The sequence below is a fragment of the Labeo rohita genome, chromosome 11 (genome assembly GCF_022985175.1).
Source record: "Labeo rohita strain BAU-BD-2019 chromosome 11, IGBB_LRoh.1.0, whole genome shotgun sequence".
NCBI classification, from domain to species: Eukaryota; Metazoa; Chordata; class Actinopteri; order Cypriniformes; family Cyprinidae; genus Labeo; species Labeo rohita.
Window position 1 is genome coordinate 25,111,248 of NC_066879.1, and position 18,945 is coordinate 25,130,192.

Below are 18,945 nucleotides of genomic sequence, written 5' to 3' on the forward strand. Positions count from 1 at the left end.
TTGTGTCTGTGTTTACAAGTTGAACTCGAGTTGATCCTACACTAAATTTAGCCTTCAGGTCAGTAAATAAGATTTCAAAATACAAGATGTACTTTGAGCAACCTCAGATTTATTACAGCACCAAATATATTATTCCTCTTGAATACAAATGTTTTTTTCAGAAAAAAATTCCAATTATCATACATTGAGGATTTTCCTGTTATGCCCGGTGGTATAAAACCAACATGTCTTGGGTTTTCTTGATCTTCGATATGACGTCATAGTGCACATGCCAGAGGAATAAATGTCATAATTCACGACTGGCATGTCAAACGGGAAACAAACACATATGTACAACAGTAAACCACGTGGTGTGCTGTGCTGTGCAGTAAACAAACCAAAACAGAAATGAAAGAACATTAATCCCATAGCAAGGACAGAGTTTTATGATCTTATGATATGTTATTTTCATTAAAATGAAGCAAGGTTTGGTCTGTTTGGTTTTTAAGTTCAAAACCACATAAGACAAAACAAAGGAAACCTCTAAAAGAATACATCACAAGTACAACAAACAAAGGTGCAGTGTGACACTGCACAGCTCAAGCAGCCATGCTGAATTAAGAGACTTTGTCAGAAAGACCATGACGAACAGCTCATCTTCTTCATTCAAACATTGGGATTTTGATCTTTTAAACAGTTTCTAATCTATATGCAATTAATTGACCATAAATATTTTACTACAAAGTAAAACAATCCAGTTATACCCACAATAATTGTTCATCGCCACCAGTTCAGAAGGAAAAAAATCTTTTTTATTGGGCCTTTTGCTACGTAAAGCTCCAAATGTTGTTTCTGTACATATAAAATCAGATCCAGTCCAAGATGTGTCAAATGGTCAACAAACAAAAACAGCAGCTTTACATAACATTACATTAACCCACAGTAGATTAGGATCTTTTGGTTGAATCATCTCCATTGGATTACTAAACTGAGTTAGGTTCGAATGCAGAGATGCACGTCCTGCCATATGCAGTCGGGTCAGTCTGATCAGTGTGCATCTGAAATGCATCAACACAAAAGATTAGGACATTAAATTTAGCAGGGAACTTTGTAAACGAGCAGGAAATCATAATCGGGTTCAGATGGATTTACCTCCTTTAGAGCTTTTACTAGGGTTGGGGGTGGTGGAGTATTTCGGAGGGTATCGGATAAACAGACGGTCTTCCTCTTTCTTGATCCAGCGCAGGAGTTTAGTGATGGCGTTGATAGCACAGGTTTTCGTGACGAGAGGGCTGAAGCACGTATATAGCTCGAATTTACTTGTGACCTGGAAAGAGAAATTTAATTAAATTGGCTGTCACTAACTATTTTGGTGAGTGAGTAATCTGACGATTATTCTGACGAGTAATCGGATAATTAATACGGCTGTCAGTTTAACGCATTAATTAGTTATGAAAAAATAACACGATTAAGATATATTTTAACAGTTAACGCACTGGCCCCGCCCCCAGACTTGTATGTCATCTTACATTTCATATAGCTGACAAATAGGATGCAGGGAAACAACTCCATAAATGGATTTATATCATATAATAAGCAATAACAAGAAGTCCACTTCCAGAACAACAATTCACAAATAATTTACTCACCCCCTTGTCATCCATGATGTCTGTCTTCAGTCGTAAAGAAATTATGGTTTTTTGAGTAAAACATTACAGGATTTTTCTCCATATAATGGACTTCAACTGTGCTCCCGATTTTGAACTTCCAAAATGTAGTTTAAATGCAGCTTCAAAGGGCTCTAAATGATCCCAGCCGAGGAAGAAGGCGAAACGATTGGTAATTTTTTAGAAAATAAAAATCTTTTTAAGCACAAAAGCTTGTGTAACACAGGTTCTGGGATGCGCGACCACGACGCTACGTACTATTGAATCAAGACGAAAGGTCAAACTACAGACCCTGTTTTTGGTAAAGCAAATGCGCAAAGACTAAGAAAGTGCAAGTAAGCCAACCGATGTCGGACGATTGTGAAGTTGTAGGAGTTTTTCACCATACTCTACCTTTTTTTAGCCGGAGTACACAGACGATGAACTTAGTAGTTGAATTCGTAGTAGTGATGGGAAGTTTGGATCATTTTACCGACTCGGACCTTTGAGTCTCATTCAGCAAAATGAACAAATTTTTTTTTGAGTCATTTAGTTCATTTTAGCAAAATATAATTAAAATGTTACGTTACTTCCGTAACACATCTACTGCTTACGCAAATGTTGATCACACTACAAACAAGACAAAACTATAATGCTATAAAAAACAGAAAAGATTAATTCATTGTTTACCTGGGTCTTCAGTCTATGATTAGCTCACCTCACCTCTTATCTGACAAGATTTCGGGTTTGAGTCGTTTGTTCATCATGTGACAGCCCCATAAGATGAACGAATGACTCGAAAAGCCCGAAGACTCGAAACAGGTGAACTAATTCCAGTACAGAACTTAATAGGATGTTGCACATGCGCGACTGAACAAATCACTCCCCGAGACGACTCGTTATTCCCGAGTCACATTATTCAAGAACGATCCATCACTAATTCATAGCATCGTGAACGTGCATCCCAGAGCCTGTGCAACACAAGCTTTTGTGCTTAAAAAGTATACAAATTTTTATTTTTTCAAAAAAATGACCAATTGTTTCGCTAGATAAGACCCTTCTTCCTCATCTGGGATCATTTAGAGCCCTTTGAAGCTGCATTTAAACTACATTTTGGAAGTTCAAAATCAGGGCACCAATGAAGTCCATTATATGAAGAAAAATCCTGAAATGTTTTCCTCAAAAACCATCATTTCTTTACAACTGAAGACAGAAAGACATTAACATCTTGGATTACAAAGCAGTGAGTAAATTATTTGTAAATTGTTGTTCTGGAAGTAGACTTCTCCTTTAAAGGGATAGTTCACCCAAAAAAAGGTCAATTCTGTCATCATTTACTCACCCTCATGTCATTTCAAACTTTCTTTTGTGAAACATAAAAGAAGGTATTTTGACTGTTGGTAACAAATTTTGGTTGCCAATTACTTTACTGTATGAACAAAAATACTGAGATGTTTCTCAAATTATCTTCTTTTATGTTCCATAGTTTATGTTAAGCCGTTATAGCCTAAATATTTGTGTAATTAACTTTACGTTGAATCAAAATAAAATATTTCTTTCTAAAGCTACAATTTGTAATGTCTACTTTCTCATTTAACACAAAAATAGCTTTAAATAATCTATGGTGGGTATTTTCAGAGTCAAATTTATTCTGCGATTAATTCGATTTATTAACAGAAACATCATGTAATCAATTAGATGCTTTATAATGATTTTTAAATGGGTTTAATACATCACGCAGCTTTGAAAACGGTCTAATAATGCATTTCATGGACTATCGTCCATGGAATGTGCCACTTCCAGTATTTTGCCGGTTACTCGACACAGGGAAAATGCAATGAAGGATTGTTTGAAAATGGAGTACTCGAATTGAATCGAGGACTCGTGGCAGCCCTGAAATGAAATAAGCTCTCTTAAAATTTGCTGAAAATGTATTTACACTCAGGCCATCGAAGACGTAGATAAGTTTGTTTCTTCATCTGAACAGATTTTGATCCTTTGCAGTGAATGGGTGCCGAAACAGCTAATCAAAACATCACTTGATATTTGAGCAACAGTTTAAAGTTAAAATCATCTTAATGATCTTAATGATCTTCTCACTTCACAAGATGTTAACTGATGGAATAGAGTCGTGTGGATTACTGTGATGTTTTTATCAGCTCATTCTGACGGCACCCATTCACTGCAGATGATCCATTGGTGAGCAAGTGATGTAAAGCTAAATTTCTCCAAATCTGTTACGACGATAAAAAACAAATCCTCTTCGTGGATGGCCTGAGGGTGAAAACATTTTTAGCAAATTTTCATTTTTGGATGAACTCCTTCTTTAAATTGCTTTGGGCAACACGTAATTAACCTGAGAATATTATCAAGAACACCGCCAAAAAAAATCAATCACAAAGCGACTCCATTTGGAGCAAGGTCAGGATCCTTATTTGCATAATCTGCATTTGCAAATTTTCTCTGCTGCTCAGAGGCCTTGAAGGTAACTCGATCTTTCAAGGTCTGCGCGGAGAGCGTGTGAAAGCGGCAGGCGAGAAAGAAAGCACAGCATCAACATGTTTTGCTCTCGGAGGACTGAGAACAGATGCATGTGACAGCAGTTACTATTCACATACCCAGGCCAGCAGAGTCTCACGTTCGGCCACGTGGTAGATGAGCTTGAGGGGGCGTGAGGTACTGTGGATTCGGCCGTGCATGTCTCTGTACAGGTCCAGGAGTCTCATCCGCTCCTCCTCGCTGCTGTACGGGGCTTCCATCTCTGGGCTGCGGTAAACCACAGGCACAGAAGAAAACAAAAGTGGCTTTGTGCTTTAGATCTCATTTCTGTATGTCACTCATCGATATTTTAAGAAATGGTATTAGTGGCCCTACATTGTACCGCACATCTCATGACAAACAGAGTGTTTTCAATAAAAGCCACTGCAGTGTGTGGGCATCAAACAATAGGATGAATTAAGAAAACATGATTCCAGTTACTGCACTCTGTGAAATGCATTTAGCAAATATGTAAGAGCATGACCATGAGCTCAGATTTACAGTGAAAATATTTAACTCAAAGATACTGTTCAAAAGTTCATGCAGAGATGCTGAGGAAAAATCTGATGTCATGAACTCAGCATTAATGAAAGGCTTCAAATAATGTTAATTAATGCAAACAACTTTTAACATAACCATCACAAGACTGTATCACAGCATATTCATTTACTTAATAACAAGTGTTTACAACAAGCAGAGGGTTAAAGACGGCTATATATATTAATCTCATAAATCTTATAAATTGTCTTATAAAAACAGGCCCAGGTCACATTTCATCCAAAAATCAAAAGGAAAAAAGCAATCATATTTTATATAAAGGCAATTGTGACTTTTTACACTGTAACATTATTTTAATGATGATTTAACACAACTATTTTTTATTAATTTCTATTTTAACAAAATAGTATAGAATTTCAATATCTCCAATTATCGGTTATCAGCAATAAAATGAACATATTTATCAGCTTATTAGTATCAGATTTTAATATTGGTGCATCACTGGTATTTTTAATATACCACAGTAAAAATAATTACAGTCACAAAAACCTTTTCATTTAAATCAGCCAAAATTTAGGAACAAAACAATATAAATTACAAACACCTTACAATTTAAATAATACGTTAATTTTTCCTATTACTGTAATGAGAATGTTTTTTTTTGTTGTTGTTTTTGCATCACAGTAATTAGGGCTGGGTGATATGGCCAAAAAATCATATCCGTCTCTTTTTGGCTGAATTGGGATATACAGTATATATCTCTTTATTTATATTAAAGGCAATGAAACCAAATACAGTGAAAGCAACCATGTAGGCTATGGGCTATATTATGCGCAAAAAAGGGGCTAAAAAAAAATTAATAATAAATCACATTACATTGTAACATTACAATATAAAAACAAAAACAATGCTTTAAAATCCAAGTTAAATTTACTAAACTAAAAATGAGAAGAAATAAAAACAAAAGTTTGAGAAATTGAGAAAATTGCATCTAAAGTTGTCCAAATGAAGTTGTTACCAATGTATATTACTAATCAAAAATTAAGTTTTGATATATTTAGTGTAGGAAATTTACAAAATATCTTTATGGAACATGATCTTTACTTGATTTTTGGCATAAAATAAAAAATTTGGCACATACAATATTTTTGGCTATTGCTACAAATATACCCTTGCTACTTAAGATTGTTTTTGTGGTCCAGGGTCACATATTTTGATTACCCCATTACAATAGTTACAAAAGATACAGTTACTGCTATCATAAAAAACACACAGCACGTTTAGTCAGAATTATTGCGATCGTATTCGATTGCGCTGTCTGTTTGGCGCGCATGCGCGCGGCCGTGCCCGTTCATGTCTGTTCAATCTAATTGATCGTTCAAGTCTGTGAAGTTTAGCGGAGAATTGCACGCAGAAGGCTCCTGACAGCAAAATGGGCATATTTCTAACATTTAAAGATGGAGAATATACCCGTGAAATGTAAGTTATGCACTGAGGAAAAACAGCACATCTCAAACGCATTAAACAGCACAACTATGGTCTTTGTCAGCAACACATGTATCTGTCAGTCAGAGCATCTGACAGGGTGAGCCGCTTTAAACTATACGTTTTAACTATAAATATCTTATGAGTTGTTTTAAAGCCATTAATTTAGGCATTTCTCATGTTTAGGACAGAGGGTTTGCACTTACGTCAGGGTTTGGTCAGCTACCCGGATGCGCGGCCATACTGGCGATACACCAATGTAAACAACAGCATGGACTACATGGTTAATGTACTACTGAATACATTGTTCTGCTAATTTATGTTGTCTAAACCTTGGAAAAACAGTGTGGAAGCTGCTAAATCATATAGAGAAGGACTTAGTAAGCAGTTAGGGGCGCAATATCTTGACAAACTAAAGTTAATAGGTGGTAAAGATATGTATGAGCAGTATTAATTAAGATATTAGCCTAATATTTCACCTACCTGACCAGAAATGATATGAAGAAACACAAATGTTGTCAAGATTCTTGACCTGGAAATCATGGTTCAGTTTGGCCAACCACAAACTGCTCTTTTCCTTGATTTGTTGTAACTATAGTGTCTATAGTTCTCCAAAGGTTCCCGGTCTGACTAATTAGTACAGTCCAAAATATGACAATAACTGATCATTTTCAGCAGCAATCAGTAAAGTACGCAAGTTCATTCGGTTAAGTGGCATTGGTTACAGTACATTCGTACAAGTGTCAGCGTTAACGCTTGACAGAGGGCGTGTCTGATGCTTGGTGCTAATGCTACCGTTAAAGTGACAACAGCCAATCACATCCAGCTAGGACCGTGATATAAACGTGATTGGCTAGTGTCTGCACTAGTATATTTGCATAAGGCAATCTGTTTGGCTGACACCTGCATTGGTGCTTGAAAAGTTGAAAAGTTTTCAACTTCTGCCACAACACTTGGCATCACTTGATTCAAAGCAAACAAAAGGTATTGTTGCTGACTCCCCGTGTGAATGGGGTGTTTTGTTCAGTGTCGCCAATAAATGCTGTTTTATTTTACTTTCTATTCATCAAACACTCCTAAAAAAACAATTACAGTTTTCACAAAAAGCAAATGAATTTAGAAACCAAAATCGGGCTTTGTTTAAAGTAAAAATATAACTCTTCTCTTTTTATTTTGGGATGAAACGTGATCTGGACAGGTTTTGTGAGATTCGATGACTCACCTGGTGAACTGTGTTAGCTGGCGATGGTTGTCGGGCACATCAAAAGGCTTGTACATGAAATGCCTGAGGTCAGACACTCCCACCTGACTAACGCTGTACGAATGAGCTTTCGCTATAGAGTTGAGCGCGTTCTGCGTTTGCATAGCCTCCTCGATCTTCCTCTTACACTCGGCCACTGAATAAAACGCCTCTTTATCGGTAGAGAGAAGAACCAGGCAAACAGTACATTCAGGAGGGTCCAGATACGAGATGTAAGCATAAAAATAACAGTCTGGGTTAAAACTGGGCAGGCAGATGGGCGTCCAGATCTCCCCGGCCTGGAAGGCAGACGAGGCCCCGATGAGGTTTAGCAAGAGGTGGAGGTCAGCAGGCTCTAGTCGGGCATCGTCGATGACCATCTTTTCTTGCACTATGGTGAGCAGCTGGTTCTTGGCTATGAGGATGGAGAAGACCAGGTTGGGTGTGATGGCCTTCTGGAGAATCTGACTGAGGGAGTCCCTGAGAGACGAGGCCAAGGGCAGACAGTGCACGGCGGAGAGTAAGAAGCTGGGGTCTGAGTCCACGAGGTTAAGGAGGCCGTCGAGAATCTTCTCCGAGCCGGCCAGCAAGCGCCGCAGGTCGTAGTTCTTCTTGTGCTCGAAGATGCGGGTGATGCTGGCCTGTGTGAGCATGCTGACGATCTGGTTGTAGACGTAAAGCAGTTCGTTACGGAGCTGCTGCTCTGATTGACGGCTGCTGGAGACAGACACCAGCACCAGAGGACCCTGCTGCATGAACACAACAGTGTGCTCATCTATCAGGAGAGAAGAACAGAATCAAAGGGGGGAAAAAAAAGTTTTTCATAAAATTACGGTTGAACGACTGATGTCACATGGACTATTACTATCTTTCTAGGCCTTGAATGTGTCAGTTGCGTTGCTGTCTATGCAGGGTCAGAAAGCTCTTAGACGATCAAAAATATCTTAATCTGTGTTCTGAAGATAGACAAAGCTCTTACTGGTTTGGAACGACATGAGGGTGAGTAATTAATAACAGAATTTTCATTTTTGGGTGAACTGTCCCTTTAAGCATGATTAATTATTACTTAGGTATATGATTAAAAGTTCTTAGGTCTAACAACAATTACACAAAAATCTGTACAAAATATATTTACATTTGTAGATGTAAACAATATATGGTACCATATCAGTACGATTTTTTTTTTTTTTCAAAAGGAATATTTAAACTCAATTAAACTGATCAAAAGTGACAGTAAAGACATTTAAAAAAGTGGATCAAAAAATCCTGAAAAAAAATCTATTATAGTTTCCACATTAGAAAATGTTTCTTGAGCATCAGATCAGCTTATTTGAATGATTTCTGAAGGATCATGTGACACTGAAGACTGGAGTAATTATGCTGAAAATTCAGCTTCACATCACAGGAATAAATTACATTTTAAAATAATTAAAATAGAAAACAATTTCAAAATATTACTCTTTTTATTGAACTTTTGATCAAATAAACGAGCAGACTTTTTCATACACATTTAAAATCTGATGCACCAAACTTTTGAACATAAGTGTATTTTTTGTTACATAAAATATACTAAAACAAAAAGAACGTTTTTTATTTCTATTAAAACTACAGCTTATAAAACAAATTGGTAAATTGAGTTGAATATATTGCAAGTTATTCAATGTTTTTCTGCAAAGTACTAATGGGGGGGAAGATAAATTATTTGTTCAAATTTATTCAAAGGATTTACAAAAACAGACTACTCTTACAAGACCTGTTCATGGTACAAAACAAATAATGTTTAAAAAATACAAACTCAGAACTATGAGAAATTAGATCAGTGAAATAAAACTCAACACTTAAGATACTTTAGTTACTATCTCACATGATATTAGAGAGTGGAGCTTTCACTTTCTAGAGAGCATTTGATTGGACAAAGACTTGCAAATGTCTAGTCATCAATAAACAACAATTCTGTGAGTCATTAATGACTCACTCTCATGTCGTTCCAAACCCGTAAGACCTTCCTTTACCTTTGGAAGACAAACTAAGATGTTTTTGATTAAATCCAAGAGCTTTTATTTTTGATTCTTTTTTTATGCACAAAAGGTATTCTTGTAGTATACCATTACAGTTGAACCTCCGATGTCACATGGACTATTTTAACAATGTCCTTAATACCTTTCTGGGCCTTGAACGTGTCAGTTGCATTGCTGTCTATGCAGGGTCAGAAAGCTTTCAGATTTCATCAAAAACATCTTAAATTGTGTTCTGAAGATGAACAAAGGTCTTACGGGTTTGGAACGACATGAGGCTAAGTAATTAATAGCAGAATTTTTATTTGTGGGTAAACTAATCCATTTAAAGCATGCAGTTTTTATTTTTATAGAGTCTTGGAGTCAATCATTTAGAAGTCACTTACCAGAGTAGACTGAACGAATGATGTTGTCTCCACTTTGAACGAAGGACACCAGGGCCATCATCACTCCCATGGTGGAGGACAGGGCCTCCTCACTTCCATATCGAGAGTAGATAGGCTTCCCAGCCTCGCTCAGCACAAACACATGCTTCCTGTGCTGTCTCCAGCTATCCGCCGTCACATCCTCGTTCCTGTGAGAGGGAGGTCCTAGAGGTGTGCCGGTCTCGGAGAGAGGAGACGAGGCTCCTTTAATACCCAGTCCCTGCTCTTCCATCTTACTCCGGGCTAACATGGTTACAACAAACTCACCCGAGTCATCCTGGCCATTATCCGCTAATGCAGAGTCCTCAGATGCTTTCCCAGAATCAGTCTCCGAACCACCGGCACATAGAGATCGGTCTTCATCAATGTTAAGCTTCTGCATATCTGTTGAAGGCTCTTGTGGTTGGCTGCTCTCTATTGATGTAAGGTCTGCTGACTCTAAGAGCCCCTCTGGGTCCGAAGGCATCCTGTGATCTTCATTCACACAATGGTTTTCTGATGGGACATCACTATCTGAGTACGCAACATCTGGAAAGCAAAGTCGAATCGGCGTGTTAGCCACTGTAACACAGGTTTTAACTAGTAATAAAACTGCAAAACATTACCTGTCTGATCAAGACATTGTTGAAGGATGGATGGATCACACATCTTCACCTCCTCCATGTCTCCAGTCTCTTGACTTCTCTGATCCATGTCAACATGCAAACAGCTGAATTTATAATGAGAAATTACTTAATAATACACAGTCAAATAACAAATGTATCAGTAAATCAATTTAATTGATGAAAGTTCGTACTTAGTGTACAAACGCGAAGTCTAAAGCCGTTTAATCTGATTACTGATGTTATCCCATATCTGCACCGCTCGTCGAGTCTGAACACCGTCACGCAAACTTAAATAACGATGAATGACTATCAATCGCGATTATTTCGGTTATAAGAACTGGTTCAAATCACAGATCTTTGAAGCAGATTACAGGACACTAACTTAAGGTAATCTACGTTATTTATGGGAAAAGCTCATGTTCTCCCACGATAAACAACTCCTTTCGTCAGGTGATTCACTATTCGTCACAATCACATTCATGTCTGGTTGAATAAATTAATAACGATAAATCAAAAGCAAAATCATCTTTAGCTTTCGCTCAGCGAAACTGACTCAGCCGCCGGTGCTCCAGGAAGCTTGACGTTAAAAATACTGCAAAACAAATACCGCAACCACTTCCGGTTGACATGTTTCAAAATAAAAGACCGTAATCTAATATAAAAAGTGTGAGATCACATTACAATTTACTAATCTATATATATATATATATATATATATATATATATATATATATATATATATATATATATATATGTATGCTCACCATGGTTGCGTTTACTTGTTTTAAAAAATACAGGAAAAAACAGTAATATTGTGAAATATTATTACATTAACCTTTTTCAAAAGGAACAGCATTTATTCAATACAGAACAATAATGTAACAGTGTATGTCTTTACTATCACTTTTTATGAATTGAACACATCTTTGCTGCAATAAAAAATAATAATAATAAATAAAAAAAAATAATAATAATAAATAGTAAAGTATAGTATATATAAACTGGAGTAATTATGCTGAAAATCGGCTTTGCATCACAGGATTAAACTATATTTAAAAAATAAATTAAAATAGAAAAATATAAAATATATAAATAGCAATTTATATTGCAATATTATTTCACAATATTACTGTTTTTTTCTGTATTTTTGATCTAATAAATCCAGCCTTGATGAGCATAAAAAGTTTTTAAAAAACATAAAAAATCTTACTGATCCCACTTTTGAATAGAAGTGTGTGTGTGTATATATATATATATATATATATACAGTAGTCAACATTTGAAGTGGATCAAAACTTTAAGTCAAAGTTGTCCTAAAACCAAAACAATACCCATTCTTGTCTTAGGACAATTTTGATGTACCTTTTTAATCCACTTCAAATGTTGACTAATATATATAGTATGTATATTGTATTATGTATACAATTACAGTTTATAGATTTATATAATTTGTACTATATACATAATACATATATTTATACAGTGAAATTGTATGTATACATTGTATATTGTATGTATATAATTACAGTTTATAGATTTATATAATTTGTATATATATATATATATTTATTTATATATATATATATACATGTATGTATGTATATATAGATATATATATATATATATGCATGTTTGTATATATGAAGAGTTCAGATGCAAAACCAGCTAAAAGCCATCTCGGTCAAAAAAGAGATAATGACACTGAGTGAATCCTCCTGACACATATTATACATCCATCAAATACTTTTACTTCAAACTCCCTAAATTCCAGCCTCAGCCCAATCAGAAGTACCAGATCTTACATAGAAATCTATACAAAGTAGCCAGAAAAAAAATGCTCATTTAAAAAAAAAAAAAATACATGTGTATATATGTATATATATATATATATATATATATATATATATATATATGTATGTATGTATGTGTATATACTGTATATATATATATATATATATATGAGTGTGTGTGTGTGTTATATAGTATGTTATGATGTTAGCTAGATGTTCAGTACTAACTAGTGAAACTAAATTCAATAAAATTTACAAACATCAAATCATGAATTTGAATTGTTTATTGTTCATCTTTAAATAACCAAAGACCCGCAGCTTGCTGTGCTGCATTGGTCAACATTGAAAAATTAGAAAAAAAAAAGATCAAAACATTTTCAACATTCTTATACTAATTAGTATAATTTATTCTGCTCAAATAATGAAAACACCTGATAATAATAAACAGTTGAGATTATATTTGTAATATTAATTTTACAATATTTATTTAAACATGCACCTAACTAGGTCCATGAAGCTTAAAGAAATTAAGAAAAATGTGTTAACAAAAAAGAAGAAGAAAAAAAATTTGAATACAGTGGTATTTATAAAGAGGGGAGAGGAAGAAACATTGCAAGGTGTTGAAATATAGAAATGCAGCTGTTCTGTGGTTTGTGATGCAAGTTGTGCTGTCCAATATATCAACTGCAGTCTGGAGAAGATTCTCTGTGCATTGCATTTTTCTTCAAGCTATCGAGGTATTCTTGTTGCGAAGCAGCCAGAACCGAGGCCAGAACGTCATCATCTTCCCAATCTGTTAAACCTGAAAAACAAATCAATGAAGTAAGCTTGTTTAAACACACAAAGTATAGCTCAACAAACATTTACATGCCTTACCAAAGGCAGTCGGTGACATGTCCTGCATTAGAGTCCTGTAGCCCAAAGTTGGGTAGAGAGACACAAGGGAAGAGTTGGCAGAAGATTGATGACTTGGACCTTGAAAAGAAGTTTAGGAAGAACCAGTAAGCAACCAAGAAATTTAGGCGCATTACTCTAAGCAAAGAAAACATATATATGTATATACATATACAGACCTGGGGCACATGGTGACGGGGGTTTGGGAAGAACCAGCGAAGCTCCAGCTGGGGACGGAGGTTTGACAGGGGGTTCAGGGTGAGCCGGACCAGGATGCTCTGGAGAGGGGGCAGAGCTGCGCTGGCGGGGAGACCGGCATCCCCAGTCCTCAAAGCCGCTGGATGTGGCAGCTGTGGCAGAACTGCAGGTGGCGCTAGCTTTACGAGGCTGAATGGAAAAGAGAGGGAAATGTTTCAAAGTCGTTAGAACTTGCTTTGATTTGGACGGGCAGGATGGTTTCTAGTTTCATACCTGTCTCGCTTGCTTCTCTTGGTCCTGAAGCCACTGCAAGTAGGACTCACGAGCCACCTGCTCCTCGATGGCCTCATTGGTTGCCTCCCAATCTGTTGCTCTCTTCTTGTCCTCCAGCATCTGCTGTTCAATCCAAGACTCCTCAGACGTCTTAATAGCGTTTTTCATGAGACACTGGTCAGCGTGCTAAACAGAGACAAAATAGCAAAGGATTAGAATAAAAATTTTGTTTTAATTTTCTCTCCCCCATGTCATCTAAGATGTTCATGTCCTTCTTTCTTCAGTCGAAATGATATTAAGGTTTTTGAGGAAAACATTCCAGGATTTTTCTCAATCTAGTAGATTTGAATGGTGGCCAATGGGTTGAAGGTCCAAATTGCAGTTTCAATGCAGCTTTAAAGGGCTGCGATCTGTCATTTTCTAAAAAATGTAAACTTTTTTTGAAGCATTTGTGGTTAAAAGGTATTTTTGGACAATCGTTTTACTAGATAAGTCCCTTATTCCTCAGCTGGGATTGTGTAGAGCCCATTGAAGCTGCACTGAAACGGCAGTTTGGACCTTCAGCCCATTGGCCACAATTCAAGTCCACTATATGGAGAAAAATCCTGGAATGTTTTCCTCAAAAACCTTAATTTCGTTTTGACTGAAGAAAGAAAGACATGAACACCTTGGAGTAAACTATCAGGAAATTTTTATACTGGAACCTTTAAAGTAATAGTTTACCCCAAAAAACATCTATACAAGTAAACACTCATGTATATTATTTACAACACTTACCCCTGGTTTGAAGGAGGGGAGGCCCAGTCCCACCCCAATACTAGCCTTGTAGGGATTCACTACAGAGTTATAATGGATATTCTTGTGGTAACTGACACGTATCGGCTCGTCGTTGTTTTCCTGGATGGCGTGGAACGTATTTATTGGCTCTGGAAAATGGAATTTTACAATTAAATAATAAAACAAATTTCCTATATATCACCGACAGCCAATAAGACACCAGAAATAGAAGCGACATTAACTAACCAATGCCATACTGGTAAACCTCCACCGGCCGGTTGTACATTTCTGCCATGGCCTGCATCTCAATGTGGTTCCCATGACAGTTGTTCTTCCTCTTTCTGTTAATGTATGTGGTGAAGTCCTCTGTGACATAACTGGAGAAGTAATCTGCATTTTTCGTCTGAAATGCAAGGATAAATTTAAAAAAACTGCACATTGATCAATAATTAAAATAGTCAATAATTAAATTATAAATAATTAAATCAGTAAGTTATTCTTAAATATTTAACTGACTCACCAAATAATCCATACACTGCTTCCGTACCACATCGTGCATATCTTGGTCCCCGTATACTTGATCAGCTTTAAAAAAAAAATGATAAAAGCACATAACAAAATCACTAAAATTAAAATGTAAACTTAAAATACACTACCAGTCAAAAGTTTTTGAACAGTAGGATTCTTAATGCTTACCAAGCCTGCATTTATTTGATCCAAAATACAGCAAAAACAGTAAAATATTTTTACTATTTAAAATAACTGTTTTCTGTTTGAATATATTTTAAAATATAATTTATTCCTGTGATCAAAGCTACATTTTCAGCATCGTTCAGTCTTCAGTCTTCAGTGTCATGTCATCCTTCAGAAATCATTCTAATATGCTGATTTGCTGTTCAAGAAACATTTATTATTATTAATATAATAATAATATTATTATTTTATTAATAATATTTTAATTAAAGGGGAGGGATGCTTTAAATTGATCAAAGGTGATGATAAAGACATGTATAATGTTACAAAAGATTTCTTTTTCAGAGAAATGCTGTTCATCTGAACTTTCTATTCGTCAAAGTAACCTGAAAAAATTTTACTCAGCTGTTTTCAACATAATAATAATAATAACAAATGTTTTTGAGCAGCAAATCAGAATATTAGAATGATTTCTGAAGGATCAGTAAGGAGTAATGATGCTGAAAATTCAGCTTTGAAATCACAGGAATAAATTATACTTTAAATATATATTAAAATGGAAAACAGTTATTTTAAATAGTAAAAATATTTCAGAATTGTACTGTTTTTTTCTGTACTTTGGATCAAATAAATGCAGGCTTGGTGAGCAGAAGAGACCTCTTCAAAAAACATTAAAAATGTTACTGTCCAAAAACTTTTGACTGGTAGAGTATAAGAATAAAAGCTTATTTAAAACATGAATAAAAGTTGCATTAATATATAAATAATAATAAAATAACATGTGTCAATTGTCAATGAATTCCACGACTTTATCAGTCACTTATAATTACTTGTTTAAATTGCTTTTATAGATATTGCAACTAAAAAATGTCATACAACAACAATAATAAAAATAATGCAGAAATTACAGATTTTTTTTAAAGGTTTCAATATTTTCCATGACTACTTTAGGACTGAAAAACTGATATTTCTAGGGTTGTCTAATTGTGGAAACCCTGTCACAATATGGCACCTATGCACTAAAGCCACATGATTACATCTGCACTGTTAAACTATAATTTCAGCACATTCAAAGCACTGCATGTGTACTGAAGGTGAACTGACTCAGCTTTCAAGTAAACAACTCTTAAATATAGGAGAGAAGTATTACCAACTGCTCTGAAAAGACATGCTCCATCTTCCTTCATTTTTTTGATTTCAAAGCCTTTCTTTTCCCTCAAAGCTTTCTCGAACCATTCTTCTTGCTGTAGGCCAAAAAGCAACCAGGAAAGTATATTTTAGGACAATGAGGACATATGAAGTATTTGTTTTAATCACCAAAACAGACACAGTGTCCCCAAAAAGTATAAAAGTTAATAGGATGGTTGATTTACAAATTTAATTACAGAATAATAAATGACAAGCTCAGTCACCATCCACTTTTAATTTTGTCTTCATTGTGTGGGGTTAGGTTTATGAGCTTGTCATCATTTCAATTTTTTATCTCATAATGTCAGGTTTTTATGTGATACTTGTGAGTAAAATTATGACTTACACTACCAGTCAATAGTTTTTGAACAGTAAGTTTTTTAAAGAAGTCTCTTCTGCTTACTAAGCCTGCATTTATTGGATCCAAAATACAGCAAAAGCAGTAATATTGTGAAATATTTTTGCTATTTAAAATAACTGCTTTCTATTTGAAAATACTTTAAAATGTAATTTATTCCTGTGATCAAAGCTACATTTTCTGCATCATTAAACCAGTCTTCAATGCCATATGATCCTTCAGAAACTATTTTAATATGCTGATTTGCTGTTCAAGAAACATTTATTACTATTATTATTATTATCAATATTTAAAACAGTTAAGTACATTTTTTTCAGGATTCTTTGAAGAACTGAAAGATCCAAAGATCAGCATTTATCTTGAATAAAAAGCATTTGTAACATTGTATATTATACCATTCAAAAGCTATTTTTTGGGGGGAAAGAAATTATAGAAATTAATAGTTTTATTTAGCAAGGATGCTTTAAATTGATCAAAAGTGATGATAAAGACATGTATAATGTTACAAAATATTTATATTTCAGATAAATGCTGTTTATCTGAACTTTTTATTCATGAAAAAAAATTATACTCTACTAATAATAATGTTTTTTTAACATCAAATCAAAATATTAGAATGATTTCTAAAGGATCATGTGACTGGAGTAATGAAGATTAAAATTCAGCTTTGAAATCACAGGAATAAATTACATTTTAGTTATTTTAAACAGTAAAAAAATGTTCAAAATTTTACTGTTTTTGCTACACTTTGAATCAAATAAATGCAGGCTTGGTGAGCAGAAGAGACTTCTTTAAAAAAAACAAAAACAAAAAAACATTAAAAATCTTACTGTTCAAAAACTTTTGACTGGTAGTGTACGTCATAATTTACCTTTGCATTTCAGAAATTATGATGTACCAAAGTATGGCACTTTAAGACACAAAAAAATGAACCAAAACTGTACATCAGACTAAAGACCAAAACTCAAACAATCAAAAGTCAAACAGATTTGGAACGACATGAGGGTGTAAATGACAGAATTTTCCTTCAGTCTGGTAATGTAACGTTACATCTAAAAAATAAACTCTATTTCTTTATTTATCAAAAAGAAATGACTTTAACAATAATATTTACGGTAACAGTGAACATGTAGAAATAATTTTAAACCTCTCTGCTATGTATTTAATGCAGTTTTGAGGATGACACAACTGGCAACCTGTTTTCGTGTTGCCATGTATCCTGACAAATGCTAGTTTCTAGTACCTGCTCGACTGTGGCGGGGTCCACATGCTGAAGTCTGGCCGCATTCTCATACTCGTCCTCACTGTTGTTGCCTCCAGCTCCCTCCTCGGGTTCAGAGACTGGACTACCGCCCCCTCCTCCTCCTCCCCCGCCGCCTCCCACTCTACCTCCTCCACCTGTCAAACCGCTGGAGCAGACCGCCTGTCGTCTCCGCTTGCTGAGTCCGGGTCCTGAGCAGCAGCTTCCAACACCACCTGCGCCGCAAGGCAGCTCGACACGACCTGCGACCACAACCGAGTTCGGGCTCCCTTCGCACTGTACGACCGGTGCTCCAGCGGCACCGGGCTGCGGGGAGGCCTGCTGCGGGCGAGCGCTTGCCTCGATCCGCCGCTCCTCTCTGGACGTGTGCGGTGTGGCCTGGTATGTCCACGGCGGCGGAGAGGCCCTGGGTCGGGACCCCGATCGTCCTCCGAGGGGATGAGGGTGCGACTCAGAGCCGACTCGTCTGTCCGGTTCGTCCGTATGATCACCGCCACCGGCTGTGGAGGCCGGTTTTTTCTTCGGGAGGATTGTCATCGCTGGCCAGCTTGCGGTGAATTTGTGTTGTTATGAGTTACACACAGAGAATAAACGGCCGTTTTCGCTTATCTATGAGCGGTTTGTTCGCTGCATGTATGGTTACACCCGTCCTAACATAATACGAGGTGTCGATGAATTAATACAGTCGTCACAGATCGACTTTATTCCTTCGGTTTCGAGGTTTTTCTTTCGTAACACCGACCGACCGAGAGTTTGACACAAACATCAACAAATCACAATGCGATTTTTACGTCACTTCCGACGCTTGCTGTGCTTCGTGTTGACAAATGGGCTCATATTGCTTTGCACTGCCCCCTACCGCAATAACCCTTCTATTGAACCCTTCTATCTCTTCTGCTACTAAATCTACATTTTTAGCATCATTACTCCAGTGTTCAGTGTCACATGATCCTTCGGAAATCATTCTAATATGCTGATTTGCTGTTCAAGAAACATTTTTATTGTTATTATCAATATTTAAACAACTGAGTACATTTTTTTAGGATTCTTTGGTGAAGAGAAAAATCCAATTTATCTGAAAT

At 36.0% G+C, this 18,945-nt stretch overlaps 2 protein-coding genes across 2 annotated transcripts; both read right to left on the minus strand.

Annotated features, from left to right (window-relative positions):
- Positions 1–87: 87 nt before the first annotated feature.
- mon1bb (MON1 secretory trafficking family member Bb) lies at positions 88–11,031 on the minus strand. The gene is made up of 7 exons (XM_051122602.1): positions 10,623–11,031; positions 10,432–10,535; positions 9,788–10,354; positions 7,369–8,161; positions 4,244–4,391; positions 1,132–1,306; positions 88–1,037 (listed from the first exon to the last, which is right to left on the minus strand). Exons 2-7 carry the CDS (start codon positions 10,517–10,519, stop codon positions 1,027–1,029), a joined length of 1,782 nt encoding a protein of 593 aa, XP_050978559.1. The 5' UTR covers positions 10,520–10,535; positions 10,623–11,031; the 3' UTR covers positions 88–1,026.
- Positions 11,032–12,490: 1,459 nt separating this feature from the next.
- On the minus strand, positions 12,491–18,651 carry otud5b (OTU deubiquitinase 5b). Its single transcript, XM_051122805.1, has 9 exons — positions 17,846–18,651; positions 16,207–16,300; positions 14,884–14,948; positions 14,610–14,766; positions 14,364–14,512; positions 13,587–13,772; positions 13,295–13,502; positions 13,098–13,196; positions 12,491–13,023 (listed from the first exon to the last, which is right to left on the minus strand). The coding sequence occupies exons 1-9, from the start codon at positions 18,398–18,400 to the stop codon at positions 12,902–12,904; spliced, it is 1,635 nt and encodes a 544-aa protein (XP_050978762.1). The 5' UTR covers positions 18,401–18,651; the 3' UTR covers positions 12,491–12,901.
- Between the last annotated feature and the right edge of the window lie 294 nt (positions 18,652–18,945).